Source organism: Myiozetetes cayanensis, unplaced genomic scaffold (genome assembly GCF_022539395.1).
Source record: "Myiozetetes cayanensis isolate MyiCay16 unplaced genomic scaffold, myiCay2020 scf3, whole genome shotgun sequence".
Taxonomy (NCBI): domain Eukaryota; kingdom Metazoa; phylum Chordata; class Aves; order Passeriformes; family Tyrannidae; genus Myiozetetes; species Myiozetetes cayanensis.
The window spans coordinates 335420-357628 of NW_026087521.1; the positions used below are offsets into that span (position 1 = coordinate 335420).

Sequence of the window (22209 nt, forward strand, 5' to 3'; positions counted from 1 at the left end):
ATCTCCCTGCATTCACATCCCCTTCCCAGCTCCCTGCATTCACATCCCCTTCCCAGCTCCCTGCATTCACATCCCCTTCCCAGCTCCCTGCATTCACATCCCCTTCCCAGCTCCCTGCAGGCACCTCCACTTCCCAGCTCCGTGCCTGGGGAGGGGATCCCAAGGGAGCTGTGCCAGGATCCCCCTCCCCGCCTGCCTCCCCCCGTGGCTCCAGGGGCTCCGGGAGCCCTCGGAGCGCTGGGATTGCTGCGGGATGAGGAGGAGACGCCGTTCCCATTCCCGTTCCCGGAGGGGTGTCCGGCGCTTCCCACTGGGAGTGACTCCAGGTGGGAATAAACATTTCAGTTTGGGTTGGTTGTTTCTCCTTCCTCCTCTCGTGGTGTTTTTTCCCAGGGGTGGGATGAGCTCTGGGCATGGGCTGTGGCCCCTGTATCCCTGGATTCTGTGGATCAGTGTCCATCTGCCTCCCGGGCTTTCCCACTCCTCCATTCATCGCCCTCCCAGCCTTTTCCCGGCCCCTGGGTCTGGAATCAGCTGCCCAAAGCAGATTTCCCTGGGGGCCCCTTTGGGATGAGAAATCCCTGGGATTGGAGGGTGGGATGTGGCCAAAACCCGGGAAGAGGAGGGGGAGGCTTTCCCATGGCCTGGGGTCTCATGGAGGGGGGGAAAAGGAGAAGGGAGACCCTGATCTGTCATCTCCGTCCTCGAGGATGTTGGGAAAGGGCTCTGGGAAGGGCTGAGATTCCACAGAAAACCCGGGCACAGCCGGATCTCCTCCCCCCAGCTCTGTCCCAGCCACTGGGACCTGCCATTCCCTGTTTTCTGGAGCAAACCAACCCCCTCTGGAGCGGGACCCCCTTCCTGGGATTCCTCAGCCCCAGCTCTGGGATTTCATCCGTGTCTCATCCTGCCTCCTTCCCTCTGAGGGAATTCTCTGGGAGTTGCTGGGAAAGCTGCAGGTGCCCTTGGTCGGGATCCCTGCTCTCCCTGAACCCCAAAACTTGGGAATGCCCCTGCCCAGCTGGGACACAGCCATGCTGGGACACAGCTATCCTCGGTGGGTGCTGGCAGGAATCCCTTGGGATCCTTCCTTTCCCCAGAGGATCTCAATTTCCATGGGGCTTCCTCACCCCATGGCCCTGCTGGGCTGGGATTTGGGATGAAGAGGGGGGTATTCCCAATCCAGAGGGGTGGGGATGGGCTGGGAAGTGCCTGGGCTGGCCATGGAGGAGCCCCTTTTCCAGCTTCCTGGACCTTCCCTGTGTTCCCAACAGCCCCCTGTGGTTTCCCTGGTTCCCCCTCTGAGCTCCCACAGCTCCTGGAGCTTCCCAGAACTCTGGTCCACATGGATCCCCCTTTCCTGCGGTTCCCTGCAATTCCCAGTGGCTCCCCTCGTTCCCCACATTCCCCATCCATGGATTCTGACCCCACCTTGTTCCCCCTCCCTTGGCTCCATGATCAGGGAACCCCCCTGAAAAACTCGGGATTCACCCATTCCAGGGAGGACAACGTCCCCATTCCAGGGAGGCCAAGGCCAGACACAACCCCTGCATCCCAATTTTCAGACCCAGGAGGGCTCAGAGGATCCCAAAATTCCTTGGGCACTCACATCCCAGGATTTGGGTACTGCGAGAGTGGCCTTAAGGCACCCCCCAAAAAATACCAGGATGCTGTCATAGCCCCTGTTATCCCAGAATTCCTGCTGCCAGGCTGTGGTGTTTCACCCATGGAATGTGAGGATTCCAAGGAATTTAAAGAGAAAATCCTGGTTTTCCCCTCCTGTTCTCCGGGTTCCTTGGAGCCAGTCTGGGAGAGAGGGGCTGGGGAAATGGGGGATCCTCTCTCCCCACTTTTCCAGGTGCTCTGCTCGAATAAACCCTCCCAGATTCCCCCCGGGAATTCCCATCCATGGAGGGGGGGGTGGATTTGCCCCCCCTCAGGTGTGTCAGCTCCTGCTCCAGCAGGACTCAGGGAATGCTGGGCCATGACATGGAGGAGCTTTTTGGGATTGCTTGGCTGTGTCTCCTCCCCTGCCAGGGCAGGAAGCGCTGGGGTGAATTTCTGGGATGATGCTGGAGCCAGGAATGCGGGGTGTGGAGCTTCCACAGGGGCTGGAGAGGCTCCCATTTGTGCCCTGGGCAGGCCCCGGGAATGCTGTGCCGGTGTCGCTCCGGAAATCCGGGATATGACTCTTCCACCTGCCACATTCCCGGCGTGGGATCCACGGGAAGGCCTGGATTTAATGGGGGATGACACGGACACCCCGCCCTGGCTCGGGAATGTCGTTATCCCTGGCGTGGGGGAGTCCCAGGATTTGGGGGGGTGGTTCCCTGATGGGGACAGGAATGTGGGGGGAATAAGGGGGCGTCAGAATCCCCAGGGAATGGGAGGAAACCCAGGGAAAAGGGGGAGAACATTGGCCCTGTTGGAGGGGCACCCCAGGATCTGGGGGGTGGTCCCTGGACCTTGGTGGGGGTGGGAAAAGTGGAGATGGGGGGTGCCAGAATCCAGGGGGAATGTGGGGGAGGCAGGGAAAAGGGGCAGCTGGGTGGAATTACGGGAAACCAGGGAAATGGGGAGCCCTGGGGAATTTTGGGAAACCATTGACCCTGACCCTGGTGGGGATGAGCAAAGTGGGGATGGGGGGACAAGGAGGGGGTCAGGATCCATGGGGAATGGGGAGAAGTGCAGGGAAGAGGGGCAGCCATGGGGAATTTCGGGAAGCCCTGACATGGCTGGGGAGCTTCCCTGACCCTGGTGGGGATGGGAGAGCAAGGGGGGCATCAGAATCCATAGGGAATGGGGAAAACACAGGGAATAGGAGAGAACCATTGGGCCTCACGGGGCTGGGGTGCTCCCTGACCCTGGAAGGACACGGAGAGCGGGCATGGGGTGAGCAAGGCGGGCATCAGAATCCACGGGGAACGGGAATGGGGGGACCATTCCCACGGGGAACGGCGGGAAACGCTTGGAAAGGGAAGCACCACAGCCCGGGCAGGGTCTCAAACCCACGGCCCTGCCATCATTTACCCCCCCCTTCCGCCAAGAACTACAGACCCTGCCATAGAACTACAGAACTCCAGCCCATGGAACTCTAGCCATGGAACTCCAGCCATGGAACTCCAGCCATGGAACTCCATCCAGCCCATGGAACTCCAGCCATGGAACTCCAGCCCATGGAACTCCAGCCATGGAACTCCAGCCATGGAACTCCATCCAGCCCATGGAACTCCAGAACTCCAGCCCCCCCCCCCGAACTACATTTCCCGTCACGCCCCGCGCGGCGCGGCCCGAGCGTTGCGCGGCGGCCCAACGGGCGCTCGGCGGGGCGGTGACGTCACCGCGGCGGGGGTGACGTCAGGGGCCCAGCGAGAGGCTGTGGCAGAGGCGGCCGGGGCGGCTGAGGGAGCGCGAGCGGCGGGGGGGGCCCTGGCGGGCACGGCGGCGACAGCGGCGACAGCGGCGATACCGGCGACAGCGGCGACAGCGCCCACCGCGCAGCGCCGCCCGCCTTCCCCCTCGCGGCCGGGCGGCCCCGGCCCGCGGCGGCGCTGACAGCCCGCCCGGAGCGCCGGGGGCGGCCGCGGCCACCATGTCGTCCCCCAGCCCGGGCAAGAGGCGGATGGACACCGACGTGGTCAAGCTGTATCCTTGCTGTGCCCTCGCCCGCCCCCCCTGCCCGGGAGGGCCGCGGCAGGGCCGGGGGGAGGGTCCCGAGGGGGGGTCACCCCCACAGCCCCCCCGCCCCGTCGGGGTGTCCCCTCGCTGGGCCCCTCCGCCACCGGGAGAGGCCTCACCCCCCCACCCCGCTCCCAGATCGGGGGTTTAACCCCCCGTGCCCTCACAGGCTCCCCGGAGGGGTCCCCCAGCCCCCCCTGTGCGATGCCCCCGGGGGTGGGCGCGGGGCTCCCCTGCCCGGCCCGGGCAGAGCGAGGGGGGCCGGGGCAGCCCCGGCGGCCGCGGCCCGGGGAGGGCTTTGCCGGGGGTTTCGGTCATTAATTATCTGCCCCCCCCGTCTCCCGCAGCCCCCGGGCCCTGCTCGGGGCCTGAATTCGGGGGGGGCCTCCCCGGCCCTGGCTGAGCCCGGCGGTGGCCGAAGGGGCATCGCGGCCCCGGCCCGTCTCCCCAGGGGTTTATGTAACCTCCAGCTTCGCTTGGCCTTTATTATTCCCATTTTTCAACCCTTTCTCTATCTGTTGATATTTTTTCCTCCTTGTTTTCCTCCCCGGCCCTTTCCCCCGGGGCGGTGAATCCCTTTTCTCTCTCTCTCTCTCTCCCTCTCTCCCGTCTGGGGAGTGGGTGGCGTTGAAAAATATCACCGGGAATTCGGTGCTGGGGCTTGTTTTATTAATAGTTTTTTGTTTACAAGGTGGCGGCGTGAGCCGGGAAAAGGGCTTGGGAATGACAAGAGTGGATCAAACGTGGGGTGTTTTTTTTGGGGGGGGGGGATGGGGGGGTATTCCCGACCTTCCCCCAGCGGGATTTGGGCTTGGTGGTGCCTTGGGAAGGGGGTCGGGAAACGGGGCTGGTTTAGTTCCCAGGGAGAGATAAACAAACTTCCTTGGATTCGGTGGTGTTTTTTGGGGAAGGAGGGGGGGGGAGGGAGGAGCAGCAGCTCCTGTTTGTGGCTTATCGAAGGAAACTTGTGCGTGACGTTTCCCCCTGCGCGTTTCTGGCCCCCTCCGCCTTTCCCCCCCAAAAAAAAAAAAGCTGCTCTCGGGGTGGTTTTTCGCCCTGTTTTGAAGCAAATAGGAAATGACTCCTGGCGGTGCTCGAATCGGGGCTATTTTTATCCGGGGGTTTAAAGTTACACATGTCAGACTCCGCCGAACGCCGCTTGCGATCGATGTTTTTAATCGCGGCGGGAGGAGGGTCGGCAATTCCAGCTGTTTCCCGGGATCAAACCTTCCTTCGGGATACCCTGCCCGGAGAGGGGCCGAGCCCCGACCTGCTCCGCTTCCCTTTCCCCTCCCCCTCTCTTTTTTCCCCCTTTATTTTTCCACCCCCCTCCCCTTTTTTTTGTTCAGCGGTCGCGGCGTTTTGGGAGACAAAGAGCAGGTTTTCCCCCGGTGCCTCCGCCGGGTGTTTTCCAGCGGCCGGGCAGGCAGAAATCCCTGGATATCGGCGATTCCTCGCGGCGCTCTGCTCTTTCAGCCCCCCCTGCTTTGACAAAACGATCCTTCCCACCTTCCCCACCCCCCCAAAAAAAAAAAAGAGGCGCAGCATTCCCTGTTTTGCGAGGGGTGAGGGCTGGAGCAGCCGGGCTCCTGCGGACAACAAACTTAGGAAGTTGGATGTGTCAGATGACTCCTCTCCACTCCTCCCTCCCTCCCTCCTCCCTCCCATCCTTTTTTGTTTGCCTGCCTGACTCGCCCGCAGCTCTCCAGGCCCCGGCTCCGCCGCTTCCCTGGGGAATCTCCCTCCCTGGAAGCTGCAGTCGGGCTCCCTTGGACCCTTCGGTGGTGACCGGGGGCCGGGATTGCTCTGAAGGAATGTCCCCGAGGCGGCTCCTCCCGGCTTTTGCCAGGCTTTTTGTTGTTCCGGGGAGCTTTTTGTTACGGGCTTTCCCCACCTTTCTTCCCCGCCGTTTTCGCGACGTTGTCTCTTTTCATCCCTCCCCGTGTCTCCAGCGGGGGATAACGGGATGGATTGATGGATTCGTGGCCTGCCAAGGGCCACCTTTTCCCGGGGGAATAACGCCCTGCCTTCCCTGCTCTGGCAGCTCTGGGAGCCGCCTGAGCTCCCTTGGCCGTTCCCATTTTCAGTCCCGACACGTCCGGGGCCTTTTGTGGCTCCCTCTTTGTGAGCAGGGGAGGGGAGAGGTGCCCGTGCCCTGGGGGGGTTGTTGGGCTGGGCTTTGGTGATCCTGGCCTGGCTGTGTGGCACTCGAGTCCCTCATTGTCCGGGCCCGATCCGGCTCGTGGTGCTGAGCTGGGAAAAGGGGCAGCCACCTTCCCTCCCTCCCTCCCGCTCCGGGGGGCTCCCGGGCGGGCTGTGCCCCCTCAGGGTGGGGGGCAGTGCCGGGAGGGAGGGGAGGGAGGCGGGAATGACGGAGGGAACGTTCTGTGCCCCCCAAACCCCCCTCTGGACGCGCTTCCCGGCGCCCTCCCGTTATCCCTGCGGGAAGAGCTCCGGCTCGTCCCAGGCCGCTCCAGGTGCCCCCCAACCCCCGGAATGGCAGGATGGGGGTTCCCCTCGGCGGTGCCCCCCGGCTGAGGCCCGAGGGTTGGCCTTGGAGCCGAGTTTGCAGGGAAGAGGCCTGGAGAGGAGCTCCCAACTCCGCCGATTGGCTGCTCTGTTACTACCCGGAAACCGGGCCCGGGGCGGAGCGAGCGGGAGCTCCTGGGGTGCCCCAGCCGGGCTCTTTTCACCCCAAATCCTTCCCCACAGCGGGCACAGCTCGCTGTTCCTGCTCCCTTCCCCTGGGCCGGGCAGTCACCTCGGGGCCGGGTGTCCTTTCCCTGCTCCCGTGGGTGAATTCTGTGCTCCCTGCGCTCTGTTTCTAAGCTGGGGGACAGAGGGAGGTTGTCACCCTGCTTTGTGTGCCTGAAGGGGACTGTGAGGGGTGCCCAGCTGTCTGTGAGTGGCCCCCGTGCTGCCCAGGCCCCCCCTGTGTGGCACACACCCCTCTCTCGCCCCTGCTAATTTTAGGCTCGTCCCGAGTCAAGGAGAATAAAGGTCCAAAGCTCCGGGTTTGGTTTTGTAATCGCCGCCCTGCCCCCCCCGCGGGCAGGCAGAGGGCAGGGCAGAGTTTACCTGTGGGGGAAATGGCTCTGTGTGCCTGCTCTGGGCTCGCAGCTCCCTCCCTGTCCCACCTGAACCCCTGCCAGGGCCAGTTGAGCAACGGCAGGGGGGTCACGGGGCCCTGCTCTCCCTGGCCTGTCCCCGGAGGGGGCACTGGCAGGGCTCGTTTTGGGAGGGGTTGGTTGTGCTGGGGGTTTTTATCAAAGTCAGGCCTTTCTGGACAGCTTTGCCAGGGGTCAGAGTGCGGGATTTCAGGATTTTGGGATTCCTCCTGCCCCGTGTCGCCCCCGGGGGTGGGGGGAGCCGGGTGGGGACGCTTCAGGATGCACAGGGATGTGGCAAAGGCCCCCTTCCAGAACTGGGAGAGCCCCCCTCTCTTCCCAGAGCCATCAGAAATGCTGGCACAGGTCAGGGCTTGAGCCATAAATCCAGGTAAATGTGGCTGGGGGGGTGCCCCTTGTTGGGAGAACTTGAAACCCACAAATCTCTGCCCAGCCTGAGCACACTGCACCAAAAAACGAGCTCTGTGCCTAAATGGCAACTTCCAAGGGGATCCCTGCTGCCTGATGGGTGGAATTCCGTGTCTTTACTGGTGGCTGGGTGGGTCTTATCCCCAAAAAACCGGCTGGGATTCTGAGTTTCCTCTCCCATTGTTTGTCTTGCCTGTTGGGTGCTGGAGGATGTTTGAGTTTGGGCTCCTGGAGCACACCTGGAATGCCAGGGAGCACCTGCTCTGTGGTGGATCAGTCCTGGAATGCCAGGGAGCACCTGCTCCGTGGTGGAGCACACCTGGAATGCCAGGGAGCAGCTGCAGGGAGCTTTCCCAGGGATGCCGTGCCTGGAGCTGTAGTAGGGGGTTGTTTTGAGGTGTCCTCATGACTCCCTTGCGATCCCAGGGGCCCTTTAGGAAGCGACTCCCACATGCCCAGTATTCCTTGGCAACAGCCAGATCCCAGCTTGGAGCACTCCACGTCCTGCCAAGCCCTGCCAGCTCTGGAGCTCTGGGATTAGGGCAGGTCTGGAGCTCTGGGATTAGGGCAGGTCTGGAGCTCTGGGATTAGGGCAGGAGATGCCCTCTCATGGCAGCTCTGGAGCTCTGGGATTAGGGCAAGGTCTGGAGCTCTGGGATTGGGGCAGGAGATGGTCCCCCTGTCCAGGCTCTGCATCCTGTTGTTTGCAAGGGAAAAATGATGGTTTGTCCCCCTGGAATTCTGGGTTTGATCCTGGTCATTGCTGGGGGTTTGATGTTCTTTATGGGGTTCATCTTTTGGGGTGTTTTTGGTTTGAAATCTTAGGGAAAGCAAAGCCTGGAGGTCGCTGGGCCCTTGGGATTCCCGGCAAACAGGGGGATGGGATCCATGCCGGGCCCTGCCCTCCCTCTCGTGGGGAGCAGCTCTGCTGTCTCACAACGTCAGCTGATTCCTCCCTCAGACACATCCCAGATCCCTGTCCCAGCCTGGATCCCGGGGGAGGCTGTGCAGACACTCTGGAAGCTTGGGGATTAAATCCTGCCAGGTGCCTCCTCTGGAATGCTGGGAACACCTGGAGTTCACCTGGAGCACCCTGGCAGCTCAATCCTCGAGCTCCAGCTTTGCCTCCATGGAATGCTGAGGCAGATCCTGTCCTGTATCCCATGGGAGTGGGAAGCGAGGCAGTGCTTCAGTCCAGGCTCCTGGCAGGCTTTTTTCCCTGTTTTCCCTTCCCAGTTGGCAGAGCAGCAAGGACGGGGCCGTTGGGAAGGGAAGGTTTGTCTGGAGCCATCCTGGGATAACTGAGCATTCCCAGCCCCTCCTGGCCCTTGGTGCCCTTCTAAACCGAGCTTTGGTCCGAGCCTGACTGGGATCAACAGCCAGGCTGTCCAGGCAGGGAGATCCCGTGGGATGGAGCAGATTCCCAGGCAAACAGCTCCTGCCTCTGCTGGAGTTCTGCCATCCTGGCCTTGATTCCAGCGGCACAGCCTGCTGTCCTGTGTTCCTGGGGTGCCAGAGCCCCTGGGACCTGTGGGTGCTCCTGGTCCTGATATCCCTGCTGCCCTTCCCAGCTCCAGGGGCTGTCCCTGCTCCATTCCCAGCTCCAGGGGCTGTCCCTGCTCCATTCCCAGCCCGTTGGCTCCAGGGGCTTCTGGAATGCCGAGCCAGGGCCCAGGTCTTTGTGTGTCCTCAGCAAAGCTGGGCTCCCGTGACATCCCTGCTGGGGGTTCCAGCAGGGGATTCCAGCAGGGAATTCCAGCAGGGGCCTGGATGGGAGCTGGATCTCCCACCCCATCCCAGGGAAAGGGGCTGCCTTGCTCTGGGCACCCTTGGCTTTGTTCCTTACTTTTTTCCCCCTATTTTTTCTTCCTCCTTTCTTCCCCCCTCTCCTTTTTTTCCTCCTCCTTTCTTTTCTTCCCTCCTTTCTTTTCTTCTCCCCTTCTTTCCTTGCCCCTTTTTTCCCCCTTTAAAACCGATCCTTAATCAAAATGGTATTTTAAAACTGATCCTACACCAAAATGATGTTTTAAAACTGATCCTTAATCAAAATGGGGTTTTTAAACTGCTCCTACCCCAAAATGGTGGTTTAAGGCTGGTTCTACATCAAAATGGTGGTTTAAAACTGATCCTTAATCAACACGATGTTTTAAAAGTGATCCTAAATCCAAAATCCCAGTGGAGAGTTCCCTGGGAATTGGGGACCTTTATGGTCCCTCCCAGCCTGAATATCCCACCATCCCAGCATTCCCGGGGCTGCTCCCAGCCCTGCGCTCAGAAATGGGGGATTTCATGGGGATTTTTGGGGGAGCTTTGTCGGTCTGGGCTTGAGTTGTGGGTTTGAGTTGAGGCATCAGCCAGGAATCTGCTGCTGAGATCCCTGGAATGTGCTGCTGAGATCCCGGGAATGTGCTGCTGAGATCCCGGGAATTTGCTGCTGAGCATCCTGGGAATGCGCTGCTGCCTGGCTGGGCTCTGAGGCAGCAAATTCCCTGAGAGAGGATCCCGTGGGATCTGAAGTTGGGAACATTCCCTGGTTTTAGAGGCCAGGGGGTGGATCGGGAGCAGAGCCTCTGTTGGGAGGTGGGAGGTGACGATTCCGTGTCCCACTCTGGAGCTCCTGGCTCATCCCAGCGGGACATTCCTGTGCCAGGAAGTGGCTGGAGCTGCCTGGCCCAGCCCAGCCCAGCCCAGGTGTCCCCAAAGCCACATCCAGGGGTTTTTGGGTCACGCTGGATGAGTCAGGCCCATGAGCCAGAGCTGGGGCTTTGGGGCCAAATTCCTACCCCATCCCGGGATGTTTCTGGGCTGTGTCCTACAATCCTGCATCCATCACACCTGGATCAAATCCCTCTGTCCTTGTCCTTTGTCCCTGGAGCTCCTGGGTAAGGGAATGGAGGTGGAATTTCAGGGAGGAGTTGGAGCAGGACAGGATGTGAATCACGGGCCTGAATCCCATCTGGAATCCCAGAGGAATCCCCCTGGAATCTGGGATTCAGGAGGAACCCCAGAGGGATTCCTGGGAGATCCAGGAGGGATCTCCAAGGGGAGACTCGTGCCCGGTTTTTGGGCCTGCATTCCCTGCCTCTGGATCCAGGATTGCCGAGCTCTGGAGGGGTTTGGGAGTGGGAGAAATTCCTGCTCAGAGTAAAAGAGGGAAAAGCTCTTTCCTCATGAGTTTCTCTCCACTGAGGGAATATTCCTGCTTTTTTTCTTTTCCCAAGCTAAAATTGTGGGGATGGCAGAGATGGATAAAAAGGGGGGAAGGGGTGGAAATAAAGGGAAAAATAAAGCACAGGGAAAGATTTCCTGGCTGCTGGTTGGGCACTTCCAAGCTGGGCTGTATTTTAACTTCCTGGGATTCTGGCCTTTATTGTCCCTTCCCTGATTATCCCAGGCTTTGTTTTCCCTTTCCTGATAATTCCAGGGTTGGGGCCTTTATTTCCCTGTAACCTTCCAAACCCTTCCAGGGAGCTTTCCCAGTCTCTCCCCCTTTTCCCTCCCTCTGGCTCTGGGGGGCTCTCCTGTTCCTGAGTGATCCCTCCCAGTACCTCAGAGTGCTGGGAAAAGGAGGGAGAGGGATTTTTACATGGGAAGGGAGTGCCAGGACAAGGGGAATGGCTGAGGGCAGGGACAGGTGGGATTTTGGGAAGGGATTCCTGGCTGGGAGGGTGGGGAGGGGCTGGACTGGATTTCCCAGAGAAGCTGTGGCTGCCCCTGGATCCCTGGGAGTGTCCAAGGCCAGGCTGGAGCAGCCTGGGATAGGGGAAGGTGTCCCTGTTGGAACAAGACCCTAAAGGTCCCTTCCCACCAGGCCATTCCAGGATTTTAACCCCTCCTTTCCTGGGAAAACCCCCTGGAGCTCCCGCTGAGCAAACCCAGATCTTCCAAGCCCGGGAACCATAAAAAAGTCCCTAAAAAGGGCTGTTTTCCCACTGGGGTGTCCCTGGGTGCTGCTTTGGTCCTGGTTTCGTTCCAGACCTTCCCACTTCCAAACAAAGCTCCCAGGGCTTTGTTGGCTCCTTCCTTGGCACCCCCGACACGGCCTTTCCACCCCCGGGAAGCTCCTGTGGGATCATTGTGGGATCTTTGCTGTGGGATCATTGTGGGATCCTTTCTATGGGATCATTGTGGGATCCTTGCTGTGGGATCGTTGCAGGATCTTTGCTATGGGATCATTGTGGGATCCTTGCTGTGGGATCCTTGCTGTCAGATTCTTGCTGTGGGATCATTGTGGGATCCTTGTTACGGGATTATTGGGGGATCCTTGCTGTGGGATCATTGTGGGATCCTTGCTGTGGGATCATTGTGGGATCATTGTGGGATCCTTGCCTGTGGGATCCTTGCTGCAGGATCATTGTGGGATCCTTGCTGTGGGATCATTGTGGGATCCCTGCTGTGGGATCATTGTGGGATCCTTGTTGTGGGATCCTTGCTGTGGGATCGTTGCTATGGGATCCTTGCTGTGGGATCATTGCGGGATCCTTGCTGTGGGATCATTGCTGTGGGATCGTTGTGGGATCATTGTGGGATCATTGTGGGATCCTTGCTGTGGGATCATTGTGGGATCCTTGCTGTGGGATCGTTGTGGGATCCTTGCTGTGGGATCATTGTAGGATCCTTGCTGTGGGATCATTGTTGTGGGATCGCTGTGGCCGTGGCACCGCAGGAGCTGTAAGATCCCTGGATTTCCTGGGAAGTATCCCTTGTTCCCTCTGCTCCAGAGGGGAAGAATCACTTCCAGGATCAATTTGGGCCAGATTGTTCCTGCCCTGGTTGGTGCAGGGTGGGAGTTCTCCAGAGGGGAGTTTGGGTGTCAAGCACAGGATGAAATGGTTGGGTTGTTCCCTGGCACTGCCCAATTCCCTGCTCTCCGTGGCACTTCCAGCCAATCCTGGCCTGTCCCAGCTGGGATTCCCAAATTCTGTGGCTGCCTCGGTCCCGGAGCTGAGGGGGTTGAACAGAGCTGGGCCGGGGGGGCCAGCAGAGCCTCCTGAGGGGTCCTTTCCACCCTGCCCTGCAGATATCTCAGCTCTCCTGCTGGCACAGCTGCTCTGGGAGCAGGGAGGGGAGGATCCCACGGGATTGTGTCCCTGGCAGCCCCAGGGAGCTGAGATACCTTATCCTGATCCCAGGAGCCGGAGCCCAAACAGGCCGGGGGCCTGGGCTGCCCTGGGAATGCCGAGTGCTGGGAATGTCTGCAGGGAGGGCTCCAGGAATGCTGGGGGAGCGTCCTGGGGGGGGGGAGGCTTTGTGGGAAGAATCCTCAGGATTCCTTAATTTTAACAGTCCTCAGGATTCCTTTATTTTAACAGCCCTCAGGATTCCTTTATTTTAACAGTCCCCAGGATTCCCTCACTTAAAATCCTCAGAATTCCCTCACTTAAAATCCTCAGGATTCCTTCATTTTAATAACCCTCAGGATTCCTTTATTTTAATAACCCTCAGGATTCCTTTATTTTAACAATCCTCAGGATTGTTAAAAAATCATTTCAGGGAAGTCCAGAAACTCAAACCCCTAAAAACCTCCACCCAAACTTCACTGGAGGAGGGGGAAAAGCCACATCTTAAAGGCTCAGCTGGGTGGTTTCTCTTCCGGAGGAGTTTTGGGAATGAGCTGCAGCTGTTCCCCTGGGCACACAGAGGGGGTTTCTCCTCATATTCCCATGAAAACACAGCTGGAATTTCCCCGGTGCTCGGGAGGTTCGTTGTTGTCCCTGGAAGGCTCCTGGTGTCCCAGCAGGAGGGATATTCCCACGGGAACGGGCTCCTCCTGCTGGGAGCTGGAGCAGTGCAGGGATTGGAGCTGGAGCTCAGGGACGCTGTGTGGATGCTCCTGGATCCGGCTCCTGTCCCTCGGCACTGACTGGGAATGTCAGCCTAGGGAATTCTGTGCCTCCTCATCCCTGCTCATTCCCACTTTGCCCTGTGGAATTGTGCTGGGAAGCTCAGGTGCCGGGTCAGGGTCGGATCACGGGGACATCTTGGCCTCTCCGGTTATCCCAGAGAATTCCATGGCTCCTGCCTCGGGCTGTCCTTCCTGGTGGGATCCTCCCTCTGGTGGTGCAGCTGGTCCCGATCGCCCTTCAGCCCTCCTGGCTCCCTGCTGCTCCTCCTGCCCTGGGATTCATGGAATCCTGTGCTTCTGGAGGCAGCTTTGTGTGGTTATGGTCAGCTCAGCTTCCCTGATCCCAACTTCATCCCAACACCCTTCCCTCAAATCCAGCCCCTTCCTTCCTTCCACGTCCAGACCTCTTGAGTTCCACCTTCTCCCCTCCTGGGCTTGGCTGGGTCGGGTTTGAGGGGAGCTTTAAGGCCTTTCCTGCCGGCTGGGACAGCCCAGGAGCACCAGGACATCCCCAGCTCTGCAGCAGAGCTCCGTGGGATGCACCCCAGGGCCTGGGGCTGCAGCAGGGGGGTCTCCGGCTGGAATTCCCAAGGAGATTCCTGCTCGGGAATCGTTGCATGGGGGGCACCGGTTGGGAAGGAGAAGGAGCTCCCGGTGCCACCACGGCAAGGCAGGACTGACCCGGCCTCTGGGGGCTTAGAGTGGATTTAAACTGCTCTGAACTGGCTTTAAACTTTAAACTGCACTTAATGTGGCTTTAAACTGCTCTGCACTGGGTTTAAACTGGTTGATTCCAAGTTGTGGACTTTTAGGAATTGTTCCAGTTGGAAAAGGCTTTGAGGTCATCGGTCCAGCTGTTCCCACCACTGCCCATGTCCCCAAGTGCCACATCCACAGGGCTTGGAAATCCCTCCCGGGGTGGGAACTCTAGCCTGTTCCAAGGCCTCACCACCCTTTCCATGCAACAAATTCCTCCTCCTGTCCCACCTGCCCCTCCCCTGGCACAGCCTGAGGCCGTTTCCCCTTGTCCTGTCCCTGTTCCCTGGGAGCAGAGCCCGACCCCCCCCAGCTCCCCCCTCCTGGCAGGGACTTGCAGAGCCAGAAGGTCCCCCCTGAGCCTCCTTTTCTCCAGGATGAGCCCCCCCAGCTCCCTCAGGAGTTAGATTTCATGTCTATTTCTATTTATATAATAGAGATATGTAATATCTATTGTTATGTGTTATATATATCTTATATATCACATGTATCATATCTATTCTATATGATATATAATTTTTATATTTATATATTTAATATATTACATATTTTAATATATTATCTATTCACTTGTATGTTATATTTAGATATATATTTTATTGACTTGAAAGCACATATATACATATTTTGTAAAATACATTTATACTATATTTATATCTTTTATAACATACATTATATATTTTATAACACACATTATATATTTTATTATATACATTATATATTATATATTTTATATTTTTTATATTACTTTATATATATATATATTTATGTATATATATGGAAGAGGGAAATCCCCAGGGATTATCCCTGGCTGGTGCTCCAGCTTTGGAAGGTTTTGGGTGGGTTTTGTGCCAAGAAAAATCCATGGCATTGCTTTTCTGAGGGAATCTCTGGGAGTTCATCCCTGGGAAACAGGGCCCTGCTCCTGATTCCGGGGATGTTCCTGGAATGCAGATCCTTCCAGCACTTCTCAGGCACTTCTTGGGAGTTCTGCAGAATTCCTCCTGTGTCCCTCCTGAACTGTTCCATGGAAATGACTGGTTTTCCATGTCACCACTAAATATTCCCAGTGTTTCCCTGTCACTGAAATTCCCTCAGTGATCCAGGGACTGAGATCCCTCCATGTCCTTGGCACTCACATTTTTTCCAGGTATTGCATTCCCTTCTTCCTTTTCCCTTTGTATTCCCAGTTTCCCTTTCCTTTATATTCCCTTCTCCCCTTTCCCTCTCCCCTTTGCATTCCCAGTTTCCCTCTGTGTTCCCTGAGGGAAAGGAGGGCTCATCCCAGGATCCCTGGGAGCAGGGCAGGGAATTTTTGGGATGCAGGGTCGGGGCTTCGCTTGCTTGGCCGCGTCGGGGCCCCGGAATTCCAGGTGGGAGAACATTCCCAGGGCTGGGTTGGGAATGTTTGGGTGGCCAGGCTTCCAGGAAAGCCCCTGGTGTCTGAGTATCCGTGGGAGTTCTCCCTGGATTCCATGTTTTCCTTCACTTGGGGCTCAGGATCGAGAGCAAACACGAGGTCACGATCCTGGGAGGACTCAACGAATTCGTCGTGAAGTTTTATGGACCACAAGGAAGTGAGTTTGGAAAATCCCCCCCCTCTTCCCTAAAATCCAGCTGCTGGCTGAGCCTGGCCTTTCCTGGGCCTGCCTTGGAGCTCAGCATCCCGAATTTTGGGGAATTTCCCACAAAATCCACTTGATTTGGCAACATCTCCGAAGGCAAGCGGAGGATTCCCAAAATCCCTGCTTTGAATGAGGCTCCTTGGGCTGGGATTGTCCTCAGGATCAGTGGGAATGATTTGTTCCTGCTGGATCAGGAATATTTAGGATGTGTTCCTGTGTAGCCAGGTTTCTGTTCCCAGTGCCCTGAAGGTCCAGAGGGTCTGGAATTCCTGCAATCCCGGGAAAACTTTGTCCCAGGGAAGCAGAAGACCTTTTCCATCAGAGTGAGAAACCTTGGGAGGGGAAAAAAAGGGAATATAAAAGACAAAATCCAGATGAATTCCCAGTGTTGCCAGCTGAAATCACGGATATCACGCCAGGAAAGGGCTTTTCCATAGGAGTTCTGCCAGGAATCTTCCCCCAATGGAATGTTTTATCCCAAGGGTGTGTTGGAGCTCCATTCATTGTCTCACAGAGGCTCAAAATGCCCTAATTCCTGCATTTCCTCCCTTGCAGCACCTTATGAAGGCGGAGTATGGAAAGTTAGAGTCGACCTTCCTGATAAATATCCTTTCAAATCCCCATCCATAGGTAAGGAATCCTCCTTTCCCAGCCCCGATCCCGGGATTTCTGAGCCCTTCCTGCGGCAGAAACGCTGATTTTCTAACACTTTGTACCCCCCAGAATTCCAAGCACTTCACTTAAAATGGAATTCAGTTTACTGGGGTTTCCTTTGCCCCCCGTGGGTTTAATCCCAGCCCTTGCTGAGGAAATCCCAGGCTTTTCCTGTGTGGGAAGAGCTGGGATGTGTGGGTGTTCCCTGCAGCTCATCCCTGTTCTCTCCTTGCAGGATTCATGAATAAAATCTTCCATCCCAACATTGACGAGGCGTAAGTGAAACCCTCCTGCCCCAGATCCCACAGAATTCCCGATATATCCCCCCTTTCCTGTGGTTCCAGGGGAATTTCCTGCCCTTGAGTCTCAGGGAAAGCTCTGGTTTCTGTTGTGATGGGATTGATGGGGAGTGAGTCAGGAATGTGGGAATGAATCCCTTATCCAGCCTTGGGAAGGATGATTTGATCCCTGGGTTGTTTTGGGGGTGATTGTGTTTAAAAAACATCTTTGCCCTGTTCTGATCCCGGTTTTTCCATGTTTTCCAGGTCAGGAACTGTATGTCTAGATGTAATCAATCAAACCTGGACAGCTCTCTATGGTGAGTTGGGAATGTCCCTCAGGGCTGGATGTCATTCCAGGACATTTCTTGGGGGGGTGTTTTCCAGAATTTTTGGGCTTTTCACTTGGCCAAAATCTCGGGATAGATCAGATTCCAGTGGAGGGAGAGGAGGTGGAACTGGGATGGGATGTTTGTCACCTCAGGAGGGGGATTCCCGCTGTGTGGGATATTTGGGATGGATCCCAGCAGGCTCCAGGGTGTCTGTGTGAGCCCTGAGGGTCGGCTGGAGCTGTGGGAGCCACTTGGTGCTTGGGGTTTTTTCCAGTGACATCATCATCTAAGCTCTGGGAGATGAAATCCATGGATTTAGTCCCAGAATCCTGGGCTGGGCTGGGCTGGGAGGGACCTCCAGGAGCTCCAACCCCCTGCCATGGGCAGGGAACCCTCCATGGAGCAGAGAACATTTAAAGAGAGCAAAGAAGGAGGAGAATCATTCAGTGAGGGAGTGAACACAGCACTGTCTGCTTTGGTTTTTCCTCGTTTTCCTGTTTCCCAGTTTTTTTAAGGCAGGATTAAGAATCCAGCCAGTCGTGTCCATGCAGTTCCCTGATTAACCCCCCAATATCTGCATTTCTGTGCTGAGAGCTGGAGCAGCCTGGGAGTTGTGGTGACTCCCTGCTCAGCCCTTCATGACTGATAGGTGATTTATTCCCCCTGGATCCATGGATTTAGCCCTGGAATCCCGGGATGGTTTGGGCTGGGAGGTGCCTGCAGGCTCTGCATTCCCACAGTCCGTGTGTGTGGGTGTTGGGATCGGGCTGGTTTGGGATTTTTGGTGACTCCCAGCGTGTCCCTCTGCGCTCTGCTCCGCCCGTTCCCGTTGTTCCCCCCATTCCCCCGCTCCCGGGTGTTTTCCCGCCGCCAGGCTCGGGGTGTGTGTGTGTTCCCGCAGATCTCACCAACATCTTCGAGTCGTTCCTGCCCCAGCTCCTGGCCTACCCCAACCCCATCGACCCGCTCAACGGCGACGCCGCCGCCATGTACCTGCACCGGCCCGAGGAGTACAAACAGAAAATCAAAGGTCAGCCGGCCCGCCAGCCCAGACATTCCCGGCATTCCACACCCAAGGAATCCCCCAGCCCTGTGGCATTGCCACCATTCCAGCCTCAGGGAATCCAGGAAAAACCTGGAAGTCGCAGCCCCCCCTTTTCCATCCCCGTTCCAGGGGTCCCTTTCCAGGTGAAACAGGGCGGGGTGGGGAGGAAGGAATGGGATGTGGGATGTGGGACAGGGCAGGGAATCATCAGCACACCCTACACAGGGAAAGCTGGAGGGAAACTGGGATAGGATTCCATGGGATTTTGAGGAATAGGGGAAAGAAATCACCGTGTGACCAAAATAATAGCAGGAAAATTCTGGTCAGGAGCATCCAGGAAACAATCCTTGGATAAAAAGGGGCTTGTTGGGAGTTCTTTGGGAAGTTCTGGGAGCAGGAATGGAGGGATTGGTGGTGCTGTTGGAAAAGGTGAGTGTGTGCTGTGGCAGAGCAGGAATTCTTGGAAAATCCCAGATCATCCTTCCCTGCCAATCCCTAGTCCAGCCAAGGTTTCCTAGAGGTCGGGAATTCCCATTGGGAAGCTGCAGGGAATTAATAAAGGCTGGAATATTGAGAGAGGGAAAGACCTGTAAGAGTTTAAAGGAGCAGAGGGGGTCCTGAGCCTTGGCACGGGGGAAGGGCCCTCAGGAAAGAAGGGAATGGTTTATCCTGGAAGCGGGATGGGGGGAGCAGGGAAGGGGGGAGCAGGTCCCGGAAGCTGCTCCGGGAAGGGCTCGGAAAGGGAGTCAGAACCTCCTTGGGATCAGGGAATGGACTCCCAAATCCTTCATTTCCTCAAGTCAGGCCCTTGCTGGCTTTGGGATTTGTCCTAAATCCCTGATTTTGGGAGTCAGTCACTCCCGTGCTGTTCCTTGAGGCCCATCCCGCTGTTCCCAGCTCCGACTGTGTGTGGTGCTGCCAGGGAATCCTTGGGACCCTCCTTGTTCCCAAGGGCTTTGCACTTCCACGAGGTCTCCACCTGTTTCCCGGTGTGCTGGACAGTGCTGGGAAGGTTTGGGAAGCACAGAATAATGCCAGGATGGTTTGGGATGGGAGGGGACACCTCCCACTGTCCCTCATCCAGCCTGGCCTTGGGCACTCCAGGGGTGGGGAACCCGCAGTTTCTCTGGGAATGCAGAACTTAGGGTTTATAAATGTATCATTTGGAGATGGTTTGGATGTCACTGGAGGTATCATTTACACCCAGTTTGGATCTAATTTAGATCCAGTTTACAGATATTTCCATGTCCTATGGATACAATTCCATGTGGTTGACAGGGGTGGTGACACGCCCTGACCGTGAGCTGTGACTGCTCCCCCTGCTGTGCCTGCTAAACACCCTTTTTCCCCTTTTTCCCCCAGAATACATCCAGAAATATGCAACAGAAGAAGCACTAAAGGAGCAGGAAGAAGGCACCGGGGACAGCTCCTCCGAGAGCTCCATGTCCGACTTCTCGGAAGACGAGGCCCAGGACATGGAATTGTAGTGGAGGGGCCCTCCTGCTTTTCAGAGACACTCTAATTTCCTAACCATGAGAAGCAGACTATAATATTCATATTTAAACAAAGCAATTTTTTTTATTACTAAACAAGGTTTTTATGAATTATAGCATTGATATATATATATATATCTCTCTCCACCCTGTAGGTCCCGAGGTCTCCTCCCCCTCCCCTGTCCCCGCTCGTGTCCCGAGGTGCGCTAGCGTATCCCCACATTCCATGTTGGTAGCAATATGCCGGGAATGCAGGAGTGCAGATTCCACTTGTTGCTGCTGGACTGTCCCGGGACAGCTGGCCCTGGCTAGGGAGGGAAAGAGCAGCCAAAAGCCAGGCAGAACAAAAACCCCACAGAGAAACCAAACCGAACCAAACCCCGGGATTTTCGCTTTCCGTGCGGCGTCTCCCGCCGGGACGCCCGTGTTTGGAACAGCCTCTGCCTCCCAGTCCCGATCCCGGGGTGGGAGGAGCGAGTGGAGCGGGCAGAGGGATGGATGGAAGGGGCTCCTCCCAGGGGAACAGACGGAAGGAAGTGAAGGCACGGCCGGAGCTGCCCCAGCCTGGAGTGTTCGCTTGGATCTCATCCCTCCTTCCTGAGGATTCCTCCCCGGACCGGCAGGACTGAGCTCTGCTGGAGCCCCTCTGGAAAACCTCTGGATGTTGTGTCTTTCCCGGGATTGCTGAGCTGCTCCCGCGCTGGGAGGGAAGAGCCCGCCGGATGATGCTCTTGGAACACTTGGATTCTCCGGGAGCGCTTGGAAGCGGAGCCCTTCCCTGGGATCGGAACCCGCTGCCCCGGAGCGGCTCCACGGTGGCTTTTTGGTTGCTTGGTTTATTTTTGCCCTCCTCCTTTGTTGTTGGTTTTTTTTTCTTTGCTTGGAATTTGGGTGAAACGCCTCCGAAACACCAGGAATCTCCTGGGACCACACGGATCAGCCTTCCAGGAGCTCCAGATCCACAGGGATTGTCCCACGGGCCGGAATCCACCGATCCATCGGCACTGATTTGATTTGATTTTTTTTTATTTTTATTTTTTTTCCCCCTTCTTTTCCTCCCTTTTTTTCCCCCCCCTTCCCCCTTTCTGCACCAGCTTGGTTCCCATCTGCTTGTGTGTGTACAACTGGGAATGAGGAATTCCCTGAAGAGTTAAACAAAGGAAAAATGATCTGGAAAAAAACCACAAAACAAAAAAAAAACTTAAAAAAAAAAAAACCACACAAAAAAAATCCACAAAAAAAATTAAAAAAAAAAATTGGAGATGAATAAAAAAATGCCTAAAAAAAGCACCACTCGAGGGAGCAAATGAATCCTCTTTGTTGTTCCGGGGTGGGGTTGAGGGGGTGCTGGGGAGGGGTCGGTTTGCCTTTTTGGGGATTGGAATCTTGGATTTTTAGTTGGTTTTTGGTTCCCTTTTTTTTTTCATCCCTTAAATTTCCCGTGTCTGCCTCTCCCCCTCGAAGGAGTTTGGGATCCTTGGGATCCCCCCAAGGAAGGGGGATTTCGGGGGATTCCCTGGCAGGGTTTGGGTGGGATAATCAGCAGGAGAAGCCCCCCTGGCGCGGAGTTTGGAACGTTGGACTGCTCTGTTATTCCCGGGTTTTCCCTCTCCATATTCCCGGTTTCCCGGGACTGCCGGGCCTGTGTTGAACCCCCATCCAAGCCCCGCCGGGCTGGGGGTCGGCACATCCCAACATCCCGAATTCCTGCAGCACCAACCCCCCTTTTTTTGCTGTTCCGGGGGTAAATCCCGAACTTTCCTCAGATCCCACTTCGCTTCCCGGGATTTTCCTCCCCCCTCCGTTCCCTTCCCGGCCATTCCTGGCGCGGAGCAGAGTTTTTCCCACCCCTTTTTCCCGGTTTTTCCCGCGTAGGGATGTGCCGGTGCCCGTGCTGGAGCTGCTGTCAATGCGTTCGTGGCTTGTGGGAGCTCATTAACTCCTGATGAACTAATTAACGTGCTGGTGTCGATGACTCGTTAGCACGTGCTTGGCTCGTTAATTGCGGGCGGGAGGGGCCGCTTTTAATGAACTTTTGCTGCCCCTGCTGGTGCTTTCAGCCTTCCTTAGGGGTAGATCCAGGGCTGGGGGGTGAGCCCAGTTGGAAAAGCTTCCCCCCAAAAAAACCAACCCCCCCCAAAAAAAAAACAACAAAAAAAGGAGAAAAATCGCAATAAAACTTTGTATTTTTCCAAGGTGGTATAAAAATAGTGGTGAATTCCCCTCCCGGCCCCCCGCGGAGTGGGGGTGGATTCCAGCCCTTCCTTCCCTCAGGAGGGTGCGGGGGGTTCTCCCTGTTCCCCTCGGGAAGTGCTGAGCGGGGATTCCCGAAAAACCCCGCCCTGGGAATGCCGCGGGTGATTCCCGGGCCGCGGGGAAGCTCCCGGAGCTTTTCCTGCCGTGTCCCGCAGATCCCGCCTGCTCCCGGCGGGAAAATCCACCCAAACGCTGCTTGGAAAAACGTCCCGGGAAAATGTCCAGGCGGGAACACTTGGGATGGAGAGGGGGGTGGGGTCGCTGCTGCTTCCCCTCCGGCATCTTCCACCTCTTTTTTCCCAAACCTCCCTCTTTTTTTCCAAATCTCCCTCTTTTTTCCTCCAAATCTTTTTTCCAAATCTCCTCTTTTTTTTTTCCCCTAAATTTTCCTTTTTTCCCCCCAAATCTCCCTCTTTTTCCCCCCCCAATCTTTTTTCCTCAAATCTTCTTTTTCCCCAATCTCCCTCTTTTTTTCCCCAATCTTTTTTTCCCCAAATCTCCCTGTTTTTTCCTGTCTCCCTCCTTTCTTTCAAGTCCCCCTCTTTTTATCCAAGCCCCCCTCTTTTTTTCTAAATCTTTTTTCCCCAAATCTCCCTCTTTTTATCCAAATTTCCCTCTTTTTTTTCCCAAATCCTCCTCTTTTTTCCCCTGAATCTCCCTTTTTTCCCTCTCTCTCTTTTTTTCCAGGCCTTCCTCTTTTTATCCAAATCC

General features: G+C 56.5%; 1 protein-coding gene across 1 annotated transcript; it reads left to right on the plus strand.

Annotated features, from left to right (window-relative positions):
- The first annotated feature begins 3457 nt into the window (after positions 1-3457).
- On the plus strand, positions 3458-20535 carry UBE2H (ubiquitin conjugating enzyme E2 H). The gene is made up of 7 exons (XM_050325052.1): positions 3458-3645; positions 15316-15392; positions 15996-16070; positions 16330-16369; positions 16640-16692; positions 17606-17734; positions 19112-20535. Exons 1-7 carry the CDS (start codon positions 3593-3595, stop codon positions 19234-19236), a joined length of 552 nt encoding a protein of 183 aa, XP_050181009.1. The 5' UTR covers positions 3458-3592; the 3' UTR covers positions 19237-20535.
- Positions 20536-22209: the final 1674 nt, after the last annotated feature.

Excerpts from the sequence above, each read along its gene's own strand:
- UBE2H (XM_050325052.1), top strand. The coding sequence starts at position 3,593 with ATGTCGTCCCCCAGCCCGGGCAAGAGGCGGATGGACACCGACGTGGTC. Across the intron at positions 3,646-15,315 it reads GACACCGACGTGGTCAAGCT|GATCGAGAGCAAACACGAGG; the intron begins GTATCCTTGCTG and ends CTTGGGGCTCAG. Across the intron at positions 15,393-15,995 it reads GTTTTATGGACCACAAGGAA|CACCTTATGAAGGCGGAGTA; the intron begins GTGAGTTTGGAA and ends CCTCCCTTGCAG.